Below are 20,551 nucleotides of genomic sequence, written 5' to 3'. Positions count from 1 at the left end.
CTTATTTTGTTTCTAAACACTGCTATCAGTTGCTGGCTTGAAATAGACTGAATGAATGTTCTTATCGCTGCTTTCAAAACTGCACAGTGTCTTTTCCAAACACCTTGTACAATGATTGGCTGAGATAGTTGCTTTCCTTCCCTAGACAGACTCGGATCCCCAATGAAGAGGTTCACTTTCCTCACCAGAGCGTCACAGTCTGGTATAGCTTCCACAACCTTGCAAAGTCTGTAATGACTTCTTACTATATCATCATCTGTCAACAGTATGATATTGCCATCTGTCAAGTTTCTACATTTATAAGTCCATTTTTGTCTCTGCTTTTTTGTCATCGCTCCTACTAGGCTGATATTTTCTTTCCTCTTTATCTTTGCTATATACCTCTGGTTTATAGCAAGAGACTTAATCCTCTGGAGCCAATCAGAAAAATGCTGCAGCCATTCCAGGAGTACTGACCAACTTTGACCTCTCTCTGCACTGGTCACCAACACCTTTCTGACTTCAGGGTCATCTCCTTTCAGTGTTGTGTCCATATCATTGCCCAAAGGTAGCTGTGAATACCAGAGGAAAGAGAGGCCAGTAAACCAAGTGTATGTCTGTATTTGTGAAGCTTGAAGTCCACGAGAAGCATGATCAGCTGGGTTTTGGTCAGTGGAGATATATCTCTACTGGCCCGGATTTGTTGTTTGTCTGATCACTTGGACTCGATTGACTACAAAGATATGAAAATGATGGGCTTCATTGTTAGTGTAGCCGAGCACTATCTTTGAGTCCGTCCAAAAGTGTTCCGACATTGTGGGTTTCATCTTGTTACGAAGTACATTGCTAATCTTCACAGCAGTCACTGCTGCAGTGAGCTCCAAACTTGGTAGGGTTACACCCTACAGTGGAGCAACTCTGGCTTTACCTAATACCAGAGAACAGTGTATCTGTCCTTTACTGTTTACTAGATGGAGGTATGTGCATTGCCCATAGCCTGAGAGACTTGCATCTGAGAAATGGTGGAATTCCATGCAAAGAATGGTTCCAAAGTCTCTTCATTTTAAGCACCTCAGAAGCCTCACGCTAGAGAGGGTGCCCAGTTCCACCAGCCATTGTTCCCATTTTGATGCCAATCAATGAATTCATCAGCTCTGGGACTTGGAGAAGTTCATCATTCAGGCAGTCTCCTTAATAACATTGCTACAATGGAAGACAACTCTGATCTTTCCTGGCTTCTGAAGATGATAAATGCCATGGTGTGGAATGTACCAGGAATTCTTTGGCTCCTTTTCAAACAATGACACTTCTTATGCCTTCCATTGCTCTATTATTTCAAACATGAAAGAATTGTAGTCTTCTAAATACTGTGGATTCTTCAGCAATCAATGCCTAAGTTGTTCTAGTCTCTTTTCTGCTAATTGTTTGTTGTTATATAGGTCTGGCTGTCTATGGCAGAAGGGCTAGGGCATGGTGTAAAAACCTTTCTTGTCTTTGCATGTGTTTCTCCCCATTGTTGTCATGAACTTGATATCTTTCTAAGACATGAAGTGATCCTGCTTGATTTTGTTCTTGAAGAAGTCTGATTCCAAGAGTTCAATTATTTGAGGCAGAATTTGCTCCTCTTTTGCACTCATGTTGCAAATGAACTGAGCTTCATCTGTATGATATTGTGTTTAAATAGTGTCTGGCACCTTCTGAGTGATTATTCTGTGGGTTAGTGCATTTGGGTTCTCAGTGATGGTTCTTCTGGATATATGTTTTCTGAGCAAATGGCTCCATGTCATGACCAACTACAGAATCCCATGGAGCAAGAGCATCAAGACAGTTGTAACCCACAAGAAGTCCAATCTTGCAGTTTTGAAGAGAAAGTATCTTGTTTCCAGTTTTCTGAGGTGCTTCCATCTATTTGCAGTGGTTGAGGTTGGGATGTGGTCTCTGTTCACCAGGATGAAGTTTCATGAATAGGTTATCGGCAGACTTATTATTCTGCTTGAACCAATTCCTCGAATCAGCAGTCCTTTGAACTTTAAACAGTTAATTGTAGAGAAAAATGTCAAATTGGACAGCTTGAGTCTGAGAGGTTCTGATTTAGTTAGAAGTTTATCAGCTGTGTATTCCAGGATGAAAGTTGGGTCACTCTGCATGTCCAGCAATATGTACATCATGAACTCTCTATTAGGATCCTTCTTTGATGACAGATAGACAGGCACAACCATAGAGGTCATTCCCTCACCAATTATCATTTGTCACCTTCAGTGTCACAGTGCTTTTCATTGCAGTAGTGTTTATGGAGATGGCTCCATTTGATCCATTTGTTGTCTGACCATTCAGACTTTCATAATTGCCATGCAAGCAGGTTGGATGCTGTCCCTTGCATTTCGAGCAACGGCTCTTCTTGGTGCAGTTCTTGGATAAGTGCCCATGCACAAGGCAGCCAAAGCAAAGCCCATTCTTCTGCAGGTAATCTCTTTGCTCGGGAGGAGTTTTATTAATGAAGATCTAACAGATATGTAGGGTGTGACTGTTCCTCTGACAGAAGATGCATCCCATCTTCAAAACTTTTGTCATGTTGGTAGCATTAGCTCCCTTGCTCCACTTTGGTTTAGTTAGAATGTTCTCTTTGGCTCCTGACTTGTGAGGCAGGACAAGCAACATGATTGGGTTGCAAGCAATATTAACTTCCTTTTGAGGAAAGACACAAAAAGGCTGAAGGATGGATAATCTTGATGTTCAGCTACCACTCTGCCCCAATGCTGCACAAACAATTCTGGCAGTTTTGCAAAGATCTTTCTATCCTCTGCAGTCATTGAGGTCTTCCAAACCCTTAACATGGCCCATTGCTACTAGACACTGTAAGCCACAGAATATTGTTATATATTTAGATAAAACTACATATTATGGAATCTCAAAGAAATCCAAAGTTACAACTAGTACTATTCTTAAATGAACAAGATTCTCATTTCACAAAGGTGATTTGGCTAGGACAGCTTCTAACTACTACAAATTATCATTTGCTGCTGAAGGTGCTTGAAATATTGTTTGCTACAAAGTAGATAAATAGTGTTGAGCAAAACTTTCATCAAAACTTTAGAGTAAACATTATCTGTAGAAACTTAGAGGTAATAAGAAGCTGAAACCTAAATAGGAAAGAAAATGGATAATATTAAGACATATCTCCAGGACATAAAATCAAGAAGAAAACCTGCCTGTTGGTAAGGTAAAAAGAAATAAAGGCTGTATAGGGCAAGGCTTGCCAGTACCCAGTCTCAAAATAGACAGAAACATTATCATGCAATGTCAGGATAAGAGGAATATACTGTGAAATGTGTTTGAAAAAAAAAAACACAAAAAAACTGAGATAAGTCTAACAGTTTCTGCAGTAGAGGCCTGGAATGCAATCCACGATAAGATGGAGGAAAACTGATAAAATCTGGTCTGTCTGAAGTGGGTTCTTTAGGTGCTATAAGAGGAAGGTGAACAATATCAGAAGCAGATAAGGTGAATTCCAGCCACCAGGGATGCATGCAAATGAACTTAAAGCTTAGATATATAAATTATATATTATTGATGACCAACTGTGTAACAAAATAAAGTTATCAAATACATGCTGTTTTGAAGAAAACAAAACACTTAACCTAAACAATGAATAATCTAGGAGTATAACCACAGCTAAATGAAGATGAAAAGATACTTATTAAGCCTAAGCTAACAAGATATTCAACTTTGTTAGTGATTAACTCATCAGTAGAACTGCAGGTAAACTGTAAACAACAGCCATGTGTTGAGTTTAATTGAGCAGTACAGGAAAAAAGGATATCACTAAGCTTTGAAATAAAAATCTTAACCTAACATGAACTATTTACAATATTTGGAGAAGTTAGTGCAAACCCAAGCTCAAGGGGTTCCTCAAAATCAAATTAATATGAAGAATTTTTTGAGATAAATAATAATGAAGAGGAATAAATGACTTTAAAAATAACATAACATATACACTGCTGGCCAAAATCTTAAGGCCAATGAACATAGAGAAAAAATATGTATTTTGCATTGTTAGACTCATCCACTTATTTAAGTACAACTTCAAAGGATGACAAAAAGAAAAGGTAAAATTAAAATAAAAAACTTCTTTAGCATTTAATGGGGAAAATGTAAAGACTACAAAATTAGCCTAAATACTAGCTGGTCAAAAGTTTAAGACTACACTGAAACGAAGCATTAATCAGTAAGCACATAGTCATTTGTTTCCAAGCATTAGCATTGTCAACATCAATTGTGTTACATTGGGTAAAAACATTACAAAGGTTAAAAAATTGACAGTTTGAACGTGGCAGAATTGTCAAGCTGCAAAAGAAAGGCCTCTCTCAATATGCTATCACTGGTGAGATTGGGCGTAGTAAAACTGCTGTTGCAAATTTCTTAAAAGACCCTGATGGATACGGAATGAGAATTTCAGGTTTGCCAGCGTTGAGCAGGAGAATTTGACGGGTTGTCTGGCAAGACACCAGCTGATCGTTGAACCAGATTAAGGCCCTTACAGATGCAGAATGCAGCTCAAGAACAATACGACAGTATCTATGTGAGAAGGGCTTTAAAAATCGTAAACATCTTCAAAGGCTCCTTCCAGCTTGGTTAAACTTTGCTGAGGAGCACCAAACATGGGATGTAGAAAAGTGGAAGAATGATTTGTTCTCTGATGAGAAACAATTTAACTTAGATGGTCCAGATGGCTTCCAACATTACTGGCACGATAAGGATATCCCATCAGAGACATTTTTTACATGACACAGTGGAGGAGATTAATCATGATCTGGGGTGCTTTCTCCAATGGGAACAATGGAGCTTCAGGTTATACACAGGCATCAAACAGCAGATGACTACATTGGCATGTTATTGACTGAAGGCTTGTGTGGAAATGACTGGATCTTTCAGCAGGACAATGCTACAATCCACAATGCCTGCAGGACAAAGAACTTTTTTGGTGAATAACGTGATTCTTTTGGACAATCCAGCACATTCGCCTGAACTGAACCCCATTGAAAATGTTTGGGGGTGGATGTCAGGGGAAGTCTATAGACATGGACATCAATTCCAAAGAGTGCATGATCTTCGTGAAGCCATCTTCACCACTTGGAATAATATTCCAACCAGCCTCTTATTCCAGTTATTCACAATGATGGCCATGCAACTCACTACTGAGACCTCTTGTTGGGCATTTCATACCCTGTTTAGGACTTTTTTTGGTATGTTCTTAAACTTTTGACCAGCTAGTATTTAGGTTAATTTCATAGTGTTCACATTTTTACTATTAAATGCTAAAAAAAGTTTTTCATTTATATTTTCCCTTTTCTTATTTTCATTTTTTGAAGCTCTACTCAAATAAGTGGTTGAGTATAACAACACAAAATTTTCTTTATGTTCACTGGCCTTAAGATTTTGGCCAGCAGTGTATATAAGATGTGATATGTGAAAGACAAACAATATAGTTAAATGAAAGATTTATGCACCAGCAAGATGGATTACAGATATCTCTAAAATAACAAAAACCATTGGTACTATTGGCATAGTAGAAAAGATACAAACTAAGGGTAATAGCTAACCTAAATATGAATATAGGAATTAATCAATCTAATGTTATGGAATCCAAATAATGACAAATAATATTAACAATAAAAGTACACACAAACTGCACCAGTATTATGTTTTATCTAACCAAAGTTGGCAGTCAGCATGTGAAAATGTGTGGGCTCCTAAACTCAAGGCAAAGCCTGATAAAGGCGAGATCAGGGGACAATCTATCTCCTAAAAAAGTAAAGCCAAAAATCTTCCCATACAATACTACTATCTAAAGCCTCTGTAAATGTTCTGATAAAACAAAACTTCTGGAGTGGTAACACAGAAGTTGTAATGAAAATAAATATCCAAACAAATTATGGAAAAAAATTAAAAGTCTTGAAAATTGCACAAACTAAACATTACAACATCTATTCTGCCAAACAACAAGTGATAGTTCAAAGTGAAGAAAGGGATTCACATTCATTAAAAGACTATGTCACACACTTATTGGTGGAGGGTTATCATATGATGATTGGCATGCAAGATGCATTGGAATCAGTTAATTCCAGATGGGTTGAAGATTCAGAGAGGCTCATGGTATGCACAAAACATTTTCATATAAAAATCAGCACTAAAAAAGGATAGTTATTTGAGTGAGAAGATATAATGTACTATACAGAAATTTTTCACTTAATTTTGACAGGAAATGGTTCCTTAGGTAGAAGTATGGTGCTGTTCGAATGAAGAATGTTCAACTGAAACAGACCTTAAGACAACTACTTAAAGATGTATATCAAGCCTATCTCACAAAATGTTCAGCTGATTGGCTGATATGTATATATTACTGTTTGCAACATTTCTGCTGTATTCACAAATCATTTAATTAAAAACTTTGCTCTTAGTCTCACCAATACATAAAACATTGCAAACCTCACAAAATATACAGTAGATGAAAGGCATGCAAAATACTTTTTAATCAGAAAATACTTTCCATCTGTTGTTCTTTACTTTTAGATATTTTACTTATTGAATTTTAATTAATGAATGTGAAGCTTTATCTCTTTCCCCAGGTATCCTTTATTATGCATGAAAAAATTTAGTATCTCACATTATATTCAACTACTTTTATGTTATATCATTTATTATAGCAAAAACACTTGGCTAATAATCCACGTTTTAATCGTATACAAGGTTTAAGCACTTAATTGCATAAGGAAATATTGAAAGAAAAATCCTGAATTTATCCTAGTGTCAAACAGTAACACATTGTTTAGGCATCCTTCTTTCACTCATCACCCCACTAAAATGTACAAAATTCAATGCAACTTGTTCCCTATTGAATCACTATTGCTCAGGCAAACTAATTTTTACAGCCTTCAATTTTGCTTGGTTACAGAGCTATAAATAAAAATCACATCCCACTTGCTCCATCTACCTGTCACATCCTTCCTTTCAGGACTTATTAATAGCTCTGTATTATTTTTGTATTACACATTACCAATAACCAACGGAAAGTCAAGGTTTTCTTCTATCGAATGACATCTTGTACAATGTTGTATTCTAAACAAAAAAGTATCAATTTCACTTTGTTCTCACAGGAGAGTTAATGACTAACATGAACAAATTTGTAATGACTCTTACCACATTGTTAGAAATCCAGAAAAATTTTGAGAGTTAGAAAATTGCTGCTAAGCATGTTATCAGTCTATATTGTTTGGTGCATTATTTAATTAAATAAAAAATTATTTAGTAGATTACAAGGATAAGTGTAAAAAAGTATGGTTAAAGGTTTTTGACAGTCAACAGCAAAAGAAAAGGAGTTTGGTAAGTACTTTCTTGTACTTCCTGTTTATAGGGCTCTTTTTATGTTTGTTAAAATTAGATTAGCTTAGGTAAAATGAACGAAAATAATATAGCAAAAATGTTTCACAAGGCACAAGTGCAAGCAGTTTGTAGTAGCTTGTGTGTAATGTAATTTAATAGCATGACATTAGCTACACATTCCACAAGGGATTTTATACTTTATAACAGTGTGAGTAATAGCTAGACATGTTCAACAGGTAATCAAAACAGCAATAAAACAATAAATTAATTATAAATAGAGATATACTGTTATGAGCTTAAAACGTTTTAGGATAAATGAATGTAGTTTCATGTTACAATTTAAAGTCATTCTAGAAATAAAAATAAAAGAGATTTAGAATTATTTCAGCTTTTTTTTTGTGGTGGTTATAAGGTCAACTAGATTGACTGGTCCTGTACAGAGATGGGGTAGAAAAAATAATTGATAAAGGTTTTATTAAAAACAAATGATTGAATGTATTTAGGAGGTTTTAGGGATTACACAAAGAAAATTTAAGATTTCTGAAATGCAGAAAAGTATTTTTAACTTCAGCACAAAAAATTACTTTGTACACAGATCAAAAACAATAATCAATATGTTCACAGATAAATCTTTAGTTTATTAAAAATACTTCACTAAAAATGATTTTTTGCATGTAAAAAACTAATTCTGTTAATTGAAAGACTGCCATAATTTGTAAAGATATATATACTCTATCAAAAGTTAGAAATATTAAATCTATAGACTTTAAACAATATTGACCAAGCCAATGTTGAAGAGTTAAGCAGGTGAATGTTTATAAAGTCTTTGACACTGAAGAATTAATACCAGTGAATAATTTCAAAGAAAGCAGTGTGGAATTGTTTGAATATTTAACAGTCCAGCAAGTTTAACTTTCTTTGGTCAAACAGACTCCAGGTTTACAAGAAATTTAGTTAAATATTAATTTTTTGCAATGTTTAACATTTTCCTAAATATTAAAGTATGATCATATTAATTACCAATTGCAGTATAATTTTATTCTATAATAACAGATATTTTAAAATGTAAAAAAAAATATTCTAAGAGAGGTGTTCTTAATCACTCAAAATAATTGAAAATCATTTTCAAGTTTAGGCTTTGTCTCAAAGACCTCTTCCTTGTTTTACCAAATAAGCCTGAGTGAACTCCCTCCCTAACTTCTTTGCCATTTGAATCTCCTCAATCTCTACTCATGGCAATTCTGTTAAAGTTATACATATATGTTGTGGCTATGAATAAATAAATAAGGCTATTAAATTAATAAGAAATACTTGTTTTCTGAAAGTTTGGTAAGAAGATAAGGTGAGCTGGCATATTTAGGCCATTTTTTTGGTTTTTACACTATAAACTTTGATTAATTTAAAAAACAAAACATGAATAATAACATTCATAAGTATTTTATTGTTATAATTTTTATTACTGAACTATATGATGGCTAACAGTTCTAATCTCAGACATCATAGGTCATAAAATACTAAGCTTGAATTTACAGAAATTACATTTATGTTGATGCAAACATTTTTGGTTAGCTACAAATTAATATTTGGCTAGAGCTTTAATCAAATTGATTCTTAATATAGTCAAATTCTGAGCTATTCCTGAATAAAATACCTTGAATAAGAATTTCAGAAGAACCTATATATTAAACACATTTTCATCAGTAATATAAAGTACATTTACAGCAGAAAAATCTACTATTTATCCATGATAAACAAAAATCTGTATTTGTATTCAAATTTAAATACTTTTATAGCTCCTACATTAATCACATAAATGTTTATGAGTAAATTTAACCTCTTTTCTGATAATTTTAACAGGGGTACTCACCTGTTTTCTAAACACTCGACACATTGTAAATACACCAGAAGGGATCTGAAACAAGAAAACACATCTTAAGTCATAATAAGTGTATTACCTCTCATTTAAAACTATAGATATCTGAACAAGAACATTTATAGACTTCGAACATTACAAAAAGTTTAACTTCAGAGAATTAACTTCGGACGTTATTATTTCTACAAGAACATTAGATATATTCATCATAGAAAGGTCAGCTTGAAAACAGCATAACACCAGTCAAAAATAGAGAGGTAGTTAGCTATTAAGCAATGAATAACAATATGAACTCAGAATTAATTCACTCATCGTGAAGCACCACTAAAATATTCAGCTCCAAACCAGAGAGAAGACTAAATATTGTTTGTAAGTCTGGAAAACTTTTGTATATAAATCATCATTTATAATTATCTGTAATAACTGTTACTAAAATCTTATTGTTGTTTGTGTATGAAAAGATATTTGTGTTAAAATGGAATATTGTGTACATCAAACTTGTTCAAATATCACAAATTTGATAAATATAGACTTTTAATTAACTTACAAATTAAAATTTCCAGAAAGTGAAATTGTAATACGTAACATAATAAATCAGTGACTCGTCTGGGATAAATTATAATACTTTACAAAAGATAATGACTGACGTGGATAAATTTTTAATGGCTCTTGTTGCATACTTAGAAAGCAAGAAAAATTTTGAGTGGTAAGGGAAACTGTCTGCTTTTTTAGCATGTTATTAGTCTATGTTTGGTGCATTATTTAATTAAATAAAAAGTAGGGTTAAGTGTCTTCAACAACAGACAGCAAAAAAGGTACTTTATTTTTGTTTACCCATGTATATTTTTTATTTAATATAATAAATTATTTGCAATGTAAAAATTGGAATTTTTTGAGGTCAGTTAAAATTAGTTTAGATAAAATTAATAATAATAATTACAATGTTCCATGAAGAATGCACACAAGCAGCTTGTAGTAGCTTGTGGGTAATGTAATTCTGTAGTATAGAATCACCTGCACATTTCACCAACTGATTTTAGAACTTATAATAGTGTGGATAATAGTTATACATGGTTCCAAGTGTAATCAAAAGGCAAACAGAATAATAAAATTTGATTTTCAATAGATGTAAACCATAAGACCTTAAATGTACTACAGATAAACAAATGTAGTTTCATGTTACAATCTGAAATAATTCCAGATAGAAGAAAGGCAATTTAGATTTATTTTGATTTTTTTGTTGTTGTTGTTAAACGAGATTATTCAAAGTTACCTGATCCCATTTTGAGATAGGGTAGAGAGAAAATAACAGATAAAATATAGTTTTACTAAAAAACAACCTTTGAAATGTATCTAAAAAACTTCAGTGATTACACCAAGATAATTTGAGAGTTCTGAGATGAGGAAAATTATTTTTAATCTTAACATGAAATTGTCTTGGACACAAACTATTGAAAATAAATACTCAATATATTAATAGACAAATATTTATTTTTAGTTTATTATGAATACGTCATTAGAAAATATGATTTCTTTTTGTATTTGAAAGGATTATAATATTAATTAAAAGTGAACTGAAGTAGTAAGGACTTTTCAACTGCTCTAGAACAAGAGGGTGAGAAATCTCAGTGGTGAGTTTGGATATTGAAAGTTCGAAGGTATTAAAAATATAAAGATTTTAAATACGTACAATAGGGTCACATGGTCAGTCAAATTGACTGAGACCATGTCCAGAAAGTTAAATTATCATGTTTAAGTAATTCACTGTATACTTTTCACCAGCAAGGTTTCAAAATTACAAACAGATTTACCATTTTATTTTATTGCACATCATTCATCACTTTTCAGGAAATCTGTAATAAGATTATTATGCATTTATAAATTACAAGTAAACCTAATATAGTGTTTACTTTAAGTTATTAAATTTTTCAAACATAAAACGATAATTCAGTTGATTTCATTTATCGTATATGAGTAACTTTTTCTGGTCTTTGCACTCATTAAAGCTGAGTGATTATTTGATTACTAACAAGCAGTGATTACATCCATTAGTCTGACATAAAATAATCATTTAATCAAAAATTACAATTAATTCAATTAATGCCTCAAAGATAATCAACAAATCAGATGTTATAGTTTTTCTATACTACAAATGTATTTTTGATCGGTACTTTCCTCTGGTCATATAAATAGCTCTTCTTGTTCAATGCTACCCTCTATATGCAAATAAAATTCAATGTATGGCCCAAGCATTTTATCTCATCTCACTAGAAATTTATTAATTCCAACAAGTTTCTCAGGCAAATCATGCAATATATTCTCTTAATGCATGTAACTCCATCTATTATATTCTACCAACCTGTCACTTCAAGATTTGGTAGAAAGTGGAAGCATTAGTTTTTGGTGAGGAATAAAGAGAAGGAAAAAGTGATTGATTGATTGATTTAGTGTTTTATGGCACAAAGCAGCGAGGCTATCTGCGCCAAACATCCGGTAAAAATGTAAAAATAAAGTAAATGTAGTAAAAGACATAAATGGAAATGAAGGTAAAACAAAAAAGTATAAAACCAATGTTGACACCTAGTCTACAATGTTAAGAGAGAAAGCGGAGTATAAGAAGTTGTAAAGTATTTACTCTAGCAAAATGGTAATCATCATAACCCGCCAAGAAGACTAACAGATAAGTTCAAGAACCACCATCAGTCACCTGAAGTTGGTCTTTCCAGTCCTGGTTCTGGGTTATGTGTCATAGCAGCCAGTATCAAAATGTACAAGAATAGAAGTTTTAAAAGACACATAGCAAAATCGAAATAATGAGTAGCCAAATGTCCAGTAAAAAGATAAAAGTCAAGTAAATGGAGTAAAATTTGTAAAAGTAAATGAAGGTAAAAACAAAACAGCAATTAAAACAGAAAATGGCGTAAAAACCAATGGTGACATCCAGTCAACAAAGTTGTAAAGTATTTACTCTAGCAAAATGGTAATGATCATAACCCGCCAGGAAGACTAACAGGTAAGTTCAAGAACCACCGTCAATCACCTGAAGTTGGCCTTTCCAGTCCTGGTTCCGGGTTATGTGTCATAGCAGCTATTATCAAAATGTAAAAGAATAGGTGTTTTAAAAGACACATAGCAAAATCGTAATAATGAGTAACCAAATGTCCAGTAAAAAGATAAAAGTCAAGTAAATGGAGTAAAATTTGTAAAAGTAATTGAAGATAAAAGCAAAATGGCAATTAAAACAGAAAATGGCGTAAAAACCAATGTTGATATCCAGTCAACAAAGTTGTAAAGAACTACCTGTAGCAGAATGGTAATGATCACAATTGAAGTAGCTGTTAATGAAAAATGGGCCAGTCGGTTTCGAATATCAGCGAGAATAGGATGTGAGCCAACGTGTAGCGATTCCAAGGCAAGTATAGAACTAAGCGAATCAGTATAAATAGTGCAGTTGGAGTACTGCTCAGCTGCAATATGATCCAGGGCAAGAGATATGACATACAGTTCAGCAGTGAACACAGAAGCTGTAGAGGGGATTCTGCATGCAACTACTGACCTATAGCAAACCATAGCAGAGCCCACTGAATTACCTGATGTGGAACCATCTGTATAAATGGGAACTGAATGATTGTTTGAAAGATATTCATTGAATAAAAGACGGTACTTCCAATCTGGAGTATCTGCCTTTTTTAGGTGACTGAAAGAAAAGTCACATTTGGGGGCTGTAATAAGCCATGGTGGGATGGACCGACCTGTGGAATCTGCAATGTTATCCAAAGACAGACCCAATTCATCCAATTGCGCCCGGATGCGAAGGCCAAACGGAGCAATGACAGATCGTCTGTTCTGTAAAAGTACTGCCCACTGAGGAAGGAAAACACATTCCCAGGTGGGATGTTTTGGTAAGGAACGAAGTTTTGAAGTATATTGTAAAGATAGTTGCAAACAGCAAATGTGTAGAGAAGGTTCATGAGATTCAATGTATATGCTTTGCACTGGAGAGGTACGGAAAGCCCCAGTGCAGAGTCGAAGTCCTTGGTGATGAATGGGGTCCAGCATCTTTAAGGCCGAGGATCTGGCAGAGCCATAGACCATTGATCCATAGTCGAGTTTCGATCTAATAAGTGCACGATATACCTTTAACACTGAACAGCGATCTGCCCCCCAACTGGTAGAAGAGAGGACACGGAGGATGTTCAGTGCTCTTCTGCATTTGACCCGAAGCTGCTTTAAGTGTGGTATAAAGGTCAGCTTACGATCAAAGATAAGCCCCAAGAACTTGGTCTCCGGGACCACTGGCAGCAAAACTTCACCGATATGAAGTTCAGGATCAGGGTGAATACCCCGTCAATGGCAAAAGTGCATGCATACGGTTTTAGAGAGAGAGAAATTAAAGCCATTCGCCAGAGTCCACTTCCATACACGATTGAGGGCGGTTTGTAGTTGCTGCTCAATATATCTCATGTTTGACGACTGACATGAGATGTGAAAGTCGTCGACATACAGCCCATTCGCAACAGTGAGAGGGAGTTGTTCAATGATGGCATTTATCTTTATACTGAAAAGTGTGATACTCAATACACAGCCTTGAGGGACTCCAAGTTCCTGTACAAAAGAACGGGAAAGTGTCGAACCCACACGAACTTGGAATCTCCTGTCCATTAAAAATTTTTTAATAAACATGGGTAGATGGCCACATAAACCATATGTATGGAGGTCTCGCAAAACGCCATACCTCCATGTTGTGTCGTAAGCCTTCTCAATGTCAAAGAATATTGATACAAGATGTTGGTGGTTGAGAAAGGCATCTCTGATAGACGTTTCAAGACGAATTAGGTGGTCTGTGGTGGAGTGATGTCGACGGAACCCACACTGGGTGGGCGAGAGGAGGTTGTTTGATTCAAGGAATCAAACAAGCCGAGCATTAACCATCCTTTCTAAGGTCTTACAAAGACAGCTCGTCAAAGCAATTGGACGGTAGTTTGAAGGAATCTTGGGATCTTTCCCTGGCTTAGAGAAAGGTAAAATAATAGCCTGGCGCCAGGCATCAGGAAAAACATTCTCCTGCCAGATCCGGTTGAAGACAATCAGAAGGACATCAAGAGAAGCAGGAGATAGATGGTGCAGCATGTCATAATGAATATCATCAGGTCCAACAGACGTACTGGCAGACGGATGAAGGGCCATTTTCAGTTCCACCAGGGTAAAGGGACAATTATAGTCAAATAAACAGTCAGTTCAAAAGGAAAGAGGTGATTGCTCTGCCCGAGTCTTGATGCCCGAGTCCACCAGGAAGGTGGAGGAACAAGCAGAAGTGCTAGATACTCGGCTTAAGCTTTCACCTAGAGTGTCAGCGATGCTCCAGACATCAGTCACCTCCTGACCATCAGAGAGTAAGATCGAGAGGGAAACAGAGTTGTAGTGCCCATTAACCTTTCGGAATCCTGTCCCATATGATCTTGGAACTAGTGGTAGAAGATATGCTAGTTGTGAACTTAATCCAAGATTCCTTCTGGCTTTGACGTCTTACCCACCTAGCATGTGCACGGGCCCGTTGAAAAGCAACACGGTTTGAAAGTGTGGGATATCTACGAAAAGTACCCCAGGCCCATTTTTGAGCCTTCCGTGCTAAGTGGCAAGCAGGATTCCACCACGGATGAGGATATCGTGGAAAACGTGTCGAGGTTTTAGGAATACACTGAGCAGCTGCTTGTATAATACAGTCAGTTACCGCTGCTACACAGTTGTCTATTGATGGCTGATTTACGATGGCAGGATCAAGTTCTGCGAGAGCAGTGAAAGTGGACCAGTCTGCCTGATTTAGCTTCCACCGGGGCACGCGGGTAGGGTGGCATCGACCACGGCCAGTCTCTCTCAAAAGGATCGGAAAATGATCACTGTCTAGTGGATTACTGTCAACCCTCCATGAAAAATGGGAGAATAATGAAGGGGAGTAAACCGAGAGATCAATGGCAGTAAAGGACTGACTAGGTGCATGAAAGTAAGTGGAAGAACCAGCATTGAAAAGAGAAAGATTGTGATCAGAGAGCATCCGCTCTACAGATCGACCCCTCCCATCTATAACAGCACTTTCCCAGAGGGGATGATGTCAATTAAAGTCCCTCAGAATGATAAAGGGAGATGGCAATTGTTCAATGAGAGCATCAAAGTCTGATTGATCTTATTTCTCTTGAGGTGACACATGGAGAGAAAACAGTGATGGTATGACCCAAGGAAACATGGATGGCTATGGCCTCCAAGGGTGTGTTGAGTGACAAAGACAGGGTGGGCACATGCTGATCAACCAACAGTGCCACCCCTCCATGTACTTGACCATCACACAACCTGTCATTTCTGTACAGAGAAAACTGCCGAATGGAGACTGTATCAGCAGATTTGAGAAATGTTTCTTGTAAAGAAAGACAAACAGAATAGCAGGAAGCAATCAGCGTTTTGATATCATCCAGATTAGAATGTAAACCTAGACATTTCCATTGTATCAAGGTGGCCATTTTTAAGAACGGGTAGGTAAAGTGGCTGGGGAACCCTTCGGTTTACGACCACATCTTTTTTCTTTACTGTCTTTAGTTGGAGGAAGTCTATCAACCTCCATGGATCCTGCTCTGGGTCGGGTGGGCAGGTTTTTTTTATGGGAAGGGGAATCCAGTGACTGAGGATGCGAACGAATAATTGTTTTGTCTCTTGTGGTGGGAGAAAAAGATGTATCAGGAGAAATGCCTGTATTTGAAACTGAAGGACGTGGATCTTGAGGTTTGTTGGAAGGTATGGGAGGAACAGAGATGGGTGTGGAAGTCGATTCATCAACCTTTTTAACCACGGAGGTCAAAAAGCTTTTCATTTGTTTTGAAAACGATTCTCTTGGAGGCACAGAGAGATCTGTCTGCACTCCCACTGTAGTTGTGGAATGAAGTGCAGCAGCATATGTCCCAGATGGAGTGGTGGATAGCAATTTCCGAGTCTCAGGATAATTAATGTTATGTATCGTTTTCAAACGCTGCACCTCTTTTTCCTCCAACCATTTTGGGCAAGAATGAAAGTAAGAGGGGTGAGAACCATTGCAGTTGACGCAATGTGGGTTCATGTCACAGTCATAGGCATCGTGGTCCTTACCTCCACAACGAGCACATGTCAGGGAACCACGACAAGATGTATTTGAGTGGCTGAATCTCTGACATTGGAAACATCGAAGAGGGTTTGGAATGTATGGCCGAACTCTGCAAATGAGATAACCTTCCTTGATGGTGGCAGGTGCACGTGGTGAAGTAAATGTTAAAACGAGGGTATTTGTTGGCAGTGTAACTCCATCTTTGCGAGTGGAGATGCGCCTTACTGCAGAAACTCCTTGAGTGGAGAGACCAGCGAGAATCTCAGACTCGGAAACGTTCTTCAAATCCCTTTCAACAATAACTCCTCGTGAAGAATTCAAAGTAGCATGAGGTGTAACCTCAATAGGCATATCCCCAATTGCCTTTGAATTCAAGAGGAGTTCACTGTGTTGGGATGTGGATGTTTCAACCAATATGTCACCAGATCGAAGCTTCTTTACTGACTTTGGAGAGCCAGCAAGTCCCTCTAGTCCCTTCTGAATAAAAAAAGGGGACATTTGCCCTAAAGGTTTTTCCGAAAGAGAATGTAATATAAGAAAATGAGGTACGTGTGTTACTGATGTTGAAGATTGCTGTTCAGAGTCTTCAAGATGTGGTCGCTTACCCATTGACTGTTTTTTCACAATTTTATTTAAATTTTTTGGAGGATCCATAGGAAAAAGGAAAAATTTCGGTACCCACTGACCCCACCCACCATGGAGCCCTACAAGGGGATGCACTACAAAGTCATGCAAGGACAAAGTAGTAGAAGACTGATAAGACTACCCCCATTTGAAGTGAGCTAACTGTAGCCAGACATTCCATGAAATGTTATTGGTAAAATATCCCATATGTGCCAACCAGATAAAATGCAGTCTACCCCAAAAACAACGTATGAAACTGAAACAAGTCCTACGATCAAGACACAAAAATGGTGCTTAATTACACATTGAAAAAATATTCAACATAAGAATGCATACTGTGGGCATTCTCAGTCCTGCAGACAGAGCCTACCAAAGTGTGATGAGACACAAGACATTAGAATAAGGAAGACTTATGAAGTGACTGAGGTGGAACCAACTGGTTCAGAACCACAGTCAACATAAGAGTACATAAAACAAATCAAGAAAAACCATAGATAAGACAGGTAAAGGATGAGGTGCTCAACATATAAAATGAACAAAGATAATAATATCTAATAATGAATAAAAGAGCAACTAAATAAAAATTGAATACACTACTGAAATGTGATGCTAAATGTAAAGAAGTAGCCCCAGAAACAGACCAATGGAGAAAAGGAACTGACCGTAAGACCCAGTAGGCAATAAATGGTAAACAAACAGTGGTGTCTCACCATAGAAGATCCTAAAAACAAAGAAGCCAGGTGTAGAGGGAATGACCTGAAAATAACCAGGAGGTATCCCACAAAAATTCCTAAATATAAGTGGAACACTGAAGAAAATAGATGGAAGGTAAACATTTACAGTAGAAGTGTCAACATGAAAAAAACCAAGCTTAGAAAAAGTAGGTAGAAGATAAAATGGATAGGATTAACAGAAATGCAACTTACATAAATTAGGAAGAAAATCTGCCTGATGGTAAGCTATGGCAAAAATAATTAAATTTTGTAGAGGAAGAGGGTTGCAAGTATCTAATCTTAAAAGAGAGACAAAAAGGATCATCATGAAACAATGTCTTGAGAAGGGGAGTATACAGAAAAATGTGTTAAAAAAACAACTTAGATAGACCAGCACATTCTGCAGTAGAGGCTTGGAAGATACTCAGTGAGATGAAGGAGGAATACTGACAAAGTCTAGATCACTGAAAATAGGTTTAGCCATTACAGGAGGAAGGCAACCAATACCGTGAACAGATAGAATGGGTCCAGCTTGCAGGGGCCCTGACAAACAAAATTAATGTTTAGTATAAATTATAAACTAAATGTAACCAAGAGCAAGGAGTATAAACTGTAAAGAAAGACAAAAATAAAATAGTTGATATTGTGGAAATGTTAAAAAACTGCATAGTGAAATAAATATATGGATGTAATGTTATGTGTTAAAGAAAAGATAATTAACTTAAACATCAATGAATCATAAAGAGAACTGATCAAACCAAAAATAACACACTTATTAAGCCTAATATTTAAGATGGAAAAACTCCAGGTAAATAAAAAATAAGCACTTGTAAATGTTGACTAAACAATATATAACAAGGAATACCAATAGGCACTAAAAATAAAAATTAACCAAACAATAAGTATGTACAATATTGGTATAAATGTGTATGGACCACAGCTAAAGGGATCCACACAAGCAAAGTGAATAAGAAAAAGTTAAAAGAAATAATAACAAAAAGGAAATAGATAAAACCGTATAAAATCAAGAGTGTAGCAACAATAACCTATGTATGAGACATGATGTATGGAAGAAGAAAACAATATAGTGAAATTATGTATACATATAGCAGTAACCCTAACTGAATAGTATAGCAGTAAAAATACAAGTAAGACTAATAGCTAACCTCACTATGACTACGTGTATTAACTAATCTAATGAAACTTATGTTATGGAACCAAAATAACAACAAATAATAATATTAGCAATAAAGGCATACAAAAACCATAACAGTAGACCCTCTTATCTTCCCAAAGCCTGCAGACTGTATTTCAAATATGTGAGCCTTCAAATTCAAGACCAGGCCTGACAATAATTAGTTCATTGGACAATCAATCTCTTGATGAAGTAATGCTAAAAAATCTTCCCATGGAATACTGCTATCTAAAGCTTCTGTAAATGTTCTGATAGAACATAAAACCTCTGAAGCAGTAACACAGAATTTGTAATGCAAGATGAGTAACCAAACACAACTGTGTTGGCAGGAAGAAATAAAAAGATTTTGTCATGAAGTAATAAGTTCTGTTATCATATAAAAATATAAAATGATTCCACTTCAGTTGGTTTGTTGATTTAGTGTTTTATAGCACAAAGCAGCTAGGCTATCTGTCCCAAACATCCAGTAAAAAGGTAAAAGTAAAGAAATGTGGTAAAATTCATAAAAGGAAATGAAGGTAAAACAAAACAGAGTTTAAAAACATAAATAGCATAAAACCAATGTTGACATCCAGTCAACAATGTTAAGAAAGAAACTGCAGTAAGAGAAGTTGTGAAGGACTTTCTGTAGCATAATAGAAATTATCATAACCCACCAGGAAGACAAACAGGTAAGTACAAGCACCACTGTCAGTCACCTGAAGTTGGCCTTTCCAGTCCTGGTTCCAAGTTATGTGTCATTATGGCCATTTTCAAAAAGTAAAGTAATAAAACTTTTAAAAGACGTGTAGCAAAATTTTAATAATAACTCACCAGGATGACTAACAGGTAGTTAATTTGGATAGTTCAAACAGAAGCATTGGTCACCTGAAGTTGGCCTTTCCAATCCTGGTGTCGAGTTATTTAATGTTACGACCATTTTCTAATTTCAAATCAAACTAGAGAGACTGTGATTCTTAAAAGGGAACCACATTAAAAAAAGGTTTAATGTATAAATTTAAAAAAATGACATTAAAAAGAGTAATGGCCTTTAAAAAACTAAAAACTTTACCAAGGTGGACAGTGCCACCATCACCAATAACACTGTCTAATGTTATGGACAAACCTTGGGACAGAACATTTAAAATGGTGGCATTGCTGAGAGTCATAACAATGGCAAGAAAGTAAAATGTGGCTTATTGTGATGCTAGTGTTACACAGACTACACATTGGTGCATCAGTTCCAGATAAAAGAAAATGATGAGTTAAAAACTGTGACCAATGCATAGTCTAGTTAGAACAACTTCCTCCTTCCGAACCTTATGGAAGCTAAACGGCCAAAGTCCAATATTGGGTTTTATTTGGAAAAGCTTGTTGTTGCATTGCTCACTCCAAGTTGACTGCCAGCTAGCATGGAGCTGAGCCTTGAATACAGGACCGCAGTCCATGTATGGAATAGGCACAGCGGCAATAGTGCCAGAGCAGATAGATTTAGCTGCTATGTCTGCGAGCTCATTTCTGCAAACACCAACGAGGCCCGGTATCCAGAAAACTGGATAGAAGTAAATGTTAAAGAGAAATGGGACAATTGGTTTTGAATAGCAACAAGAACAGGGTGTGAACCAACATGAAGCGATTCCAGGGCCAGTAGAAAACTAAGCAAGTCAGTATAAATAGTGCAG

At 35.9% G+C, this 20,551-nt stretch overlaps 1 protein-coding gene across 16 annotated transcripts in view; it reads right to left on the bottom strand.

Annotated features, from left to right (window-relative positions):
• Nucleotides 1-20,551, bottom strand: part of LOC143245023 (E3 ubiquitin-protein ligase LRSAM1-like) — a 161,205-nt gene that overhangs the window by 114,710 nt on the left and 25,944 nt on the right. For all 16 annotated transcript variants that reach the window (XM_076490782.1, XM_076490787.1, XM_076490789.1 and 13 more), the window contains one exon: nt 9,227-9,271. In XM_076490782.1, coding sequence (XP_076346897.1) covers nt 9,227-9,271 — 45 coding nt within the window. The remainder of the gene's footprint in view (nt 1-9,226; nt 9,272-20,551) is intronic.

Source organism: Tachypleus tridentatus, chromosome 2 (assembly GCF_004210375.1).
Source record: "Tachypleus tridentatus isolate NWPU-2018 chromosome 2, ASM421037v1, whole genome shotgun sequence".
NCBI lineage: Eukaryota > Metazoa > Arthropoda > Merostomata > Xiphosura > Limulidae > Tachypleus > Tachypleus tridentatus.
Note: the sequence above shows the minus strand (reverse complement) of the source record. Positions and strands in the feature narration are given on the sequence as shown.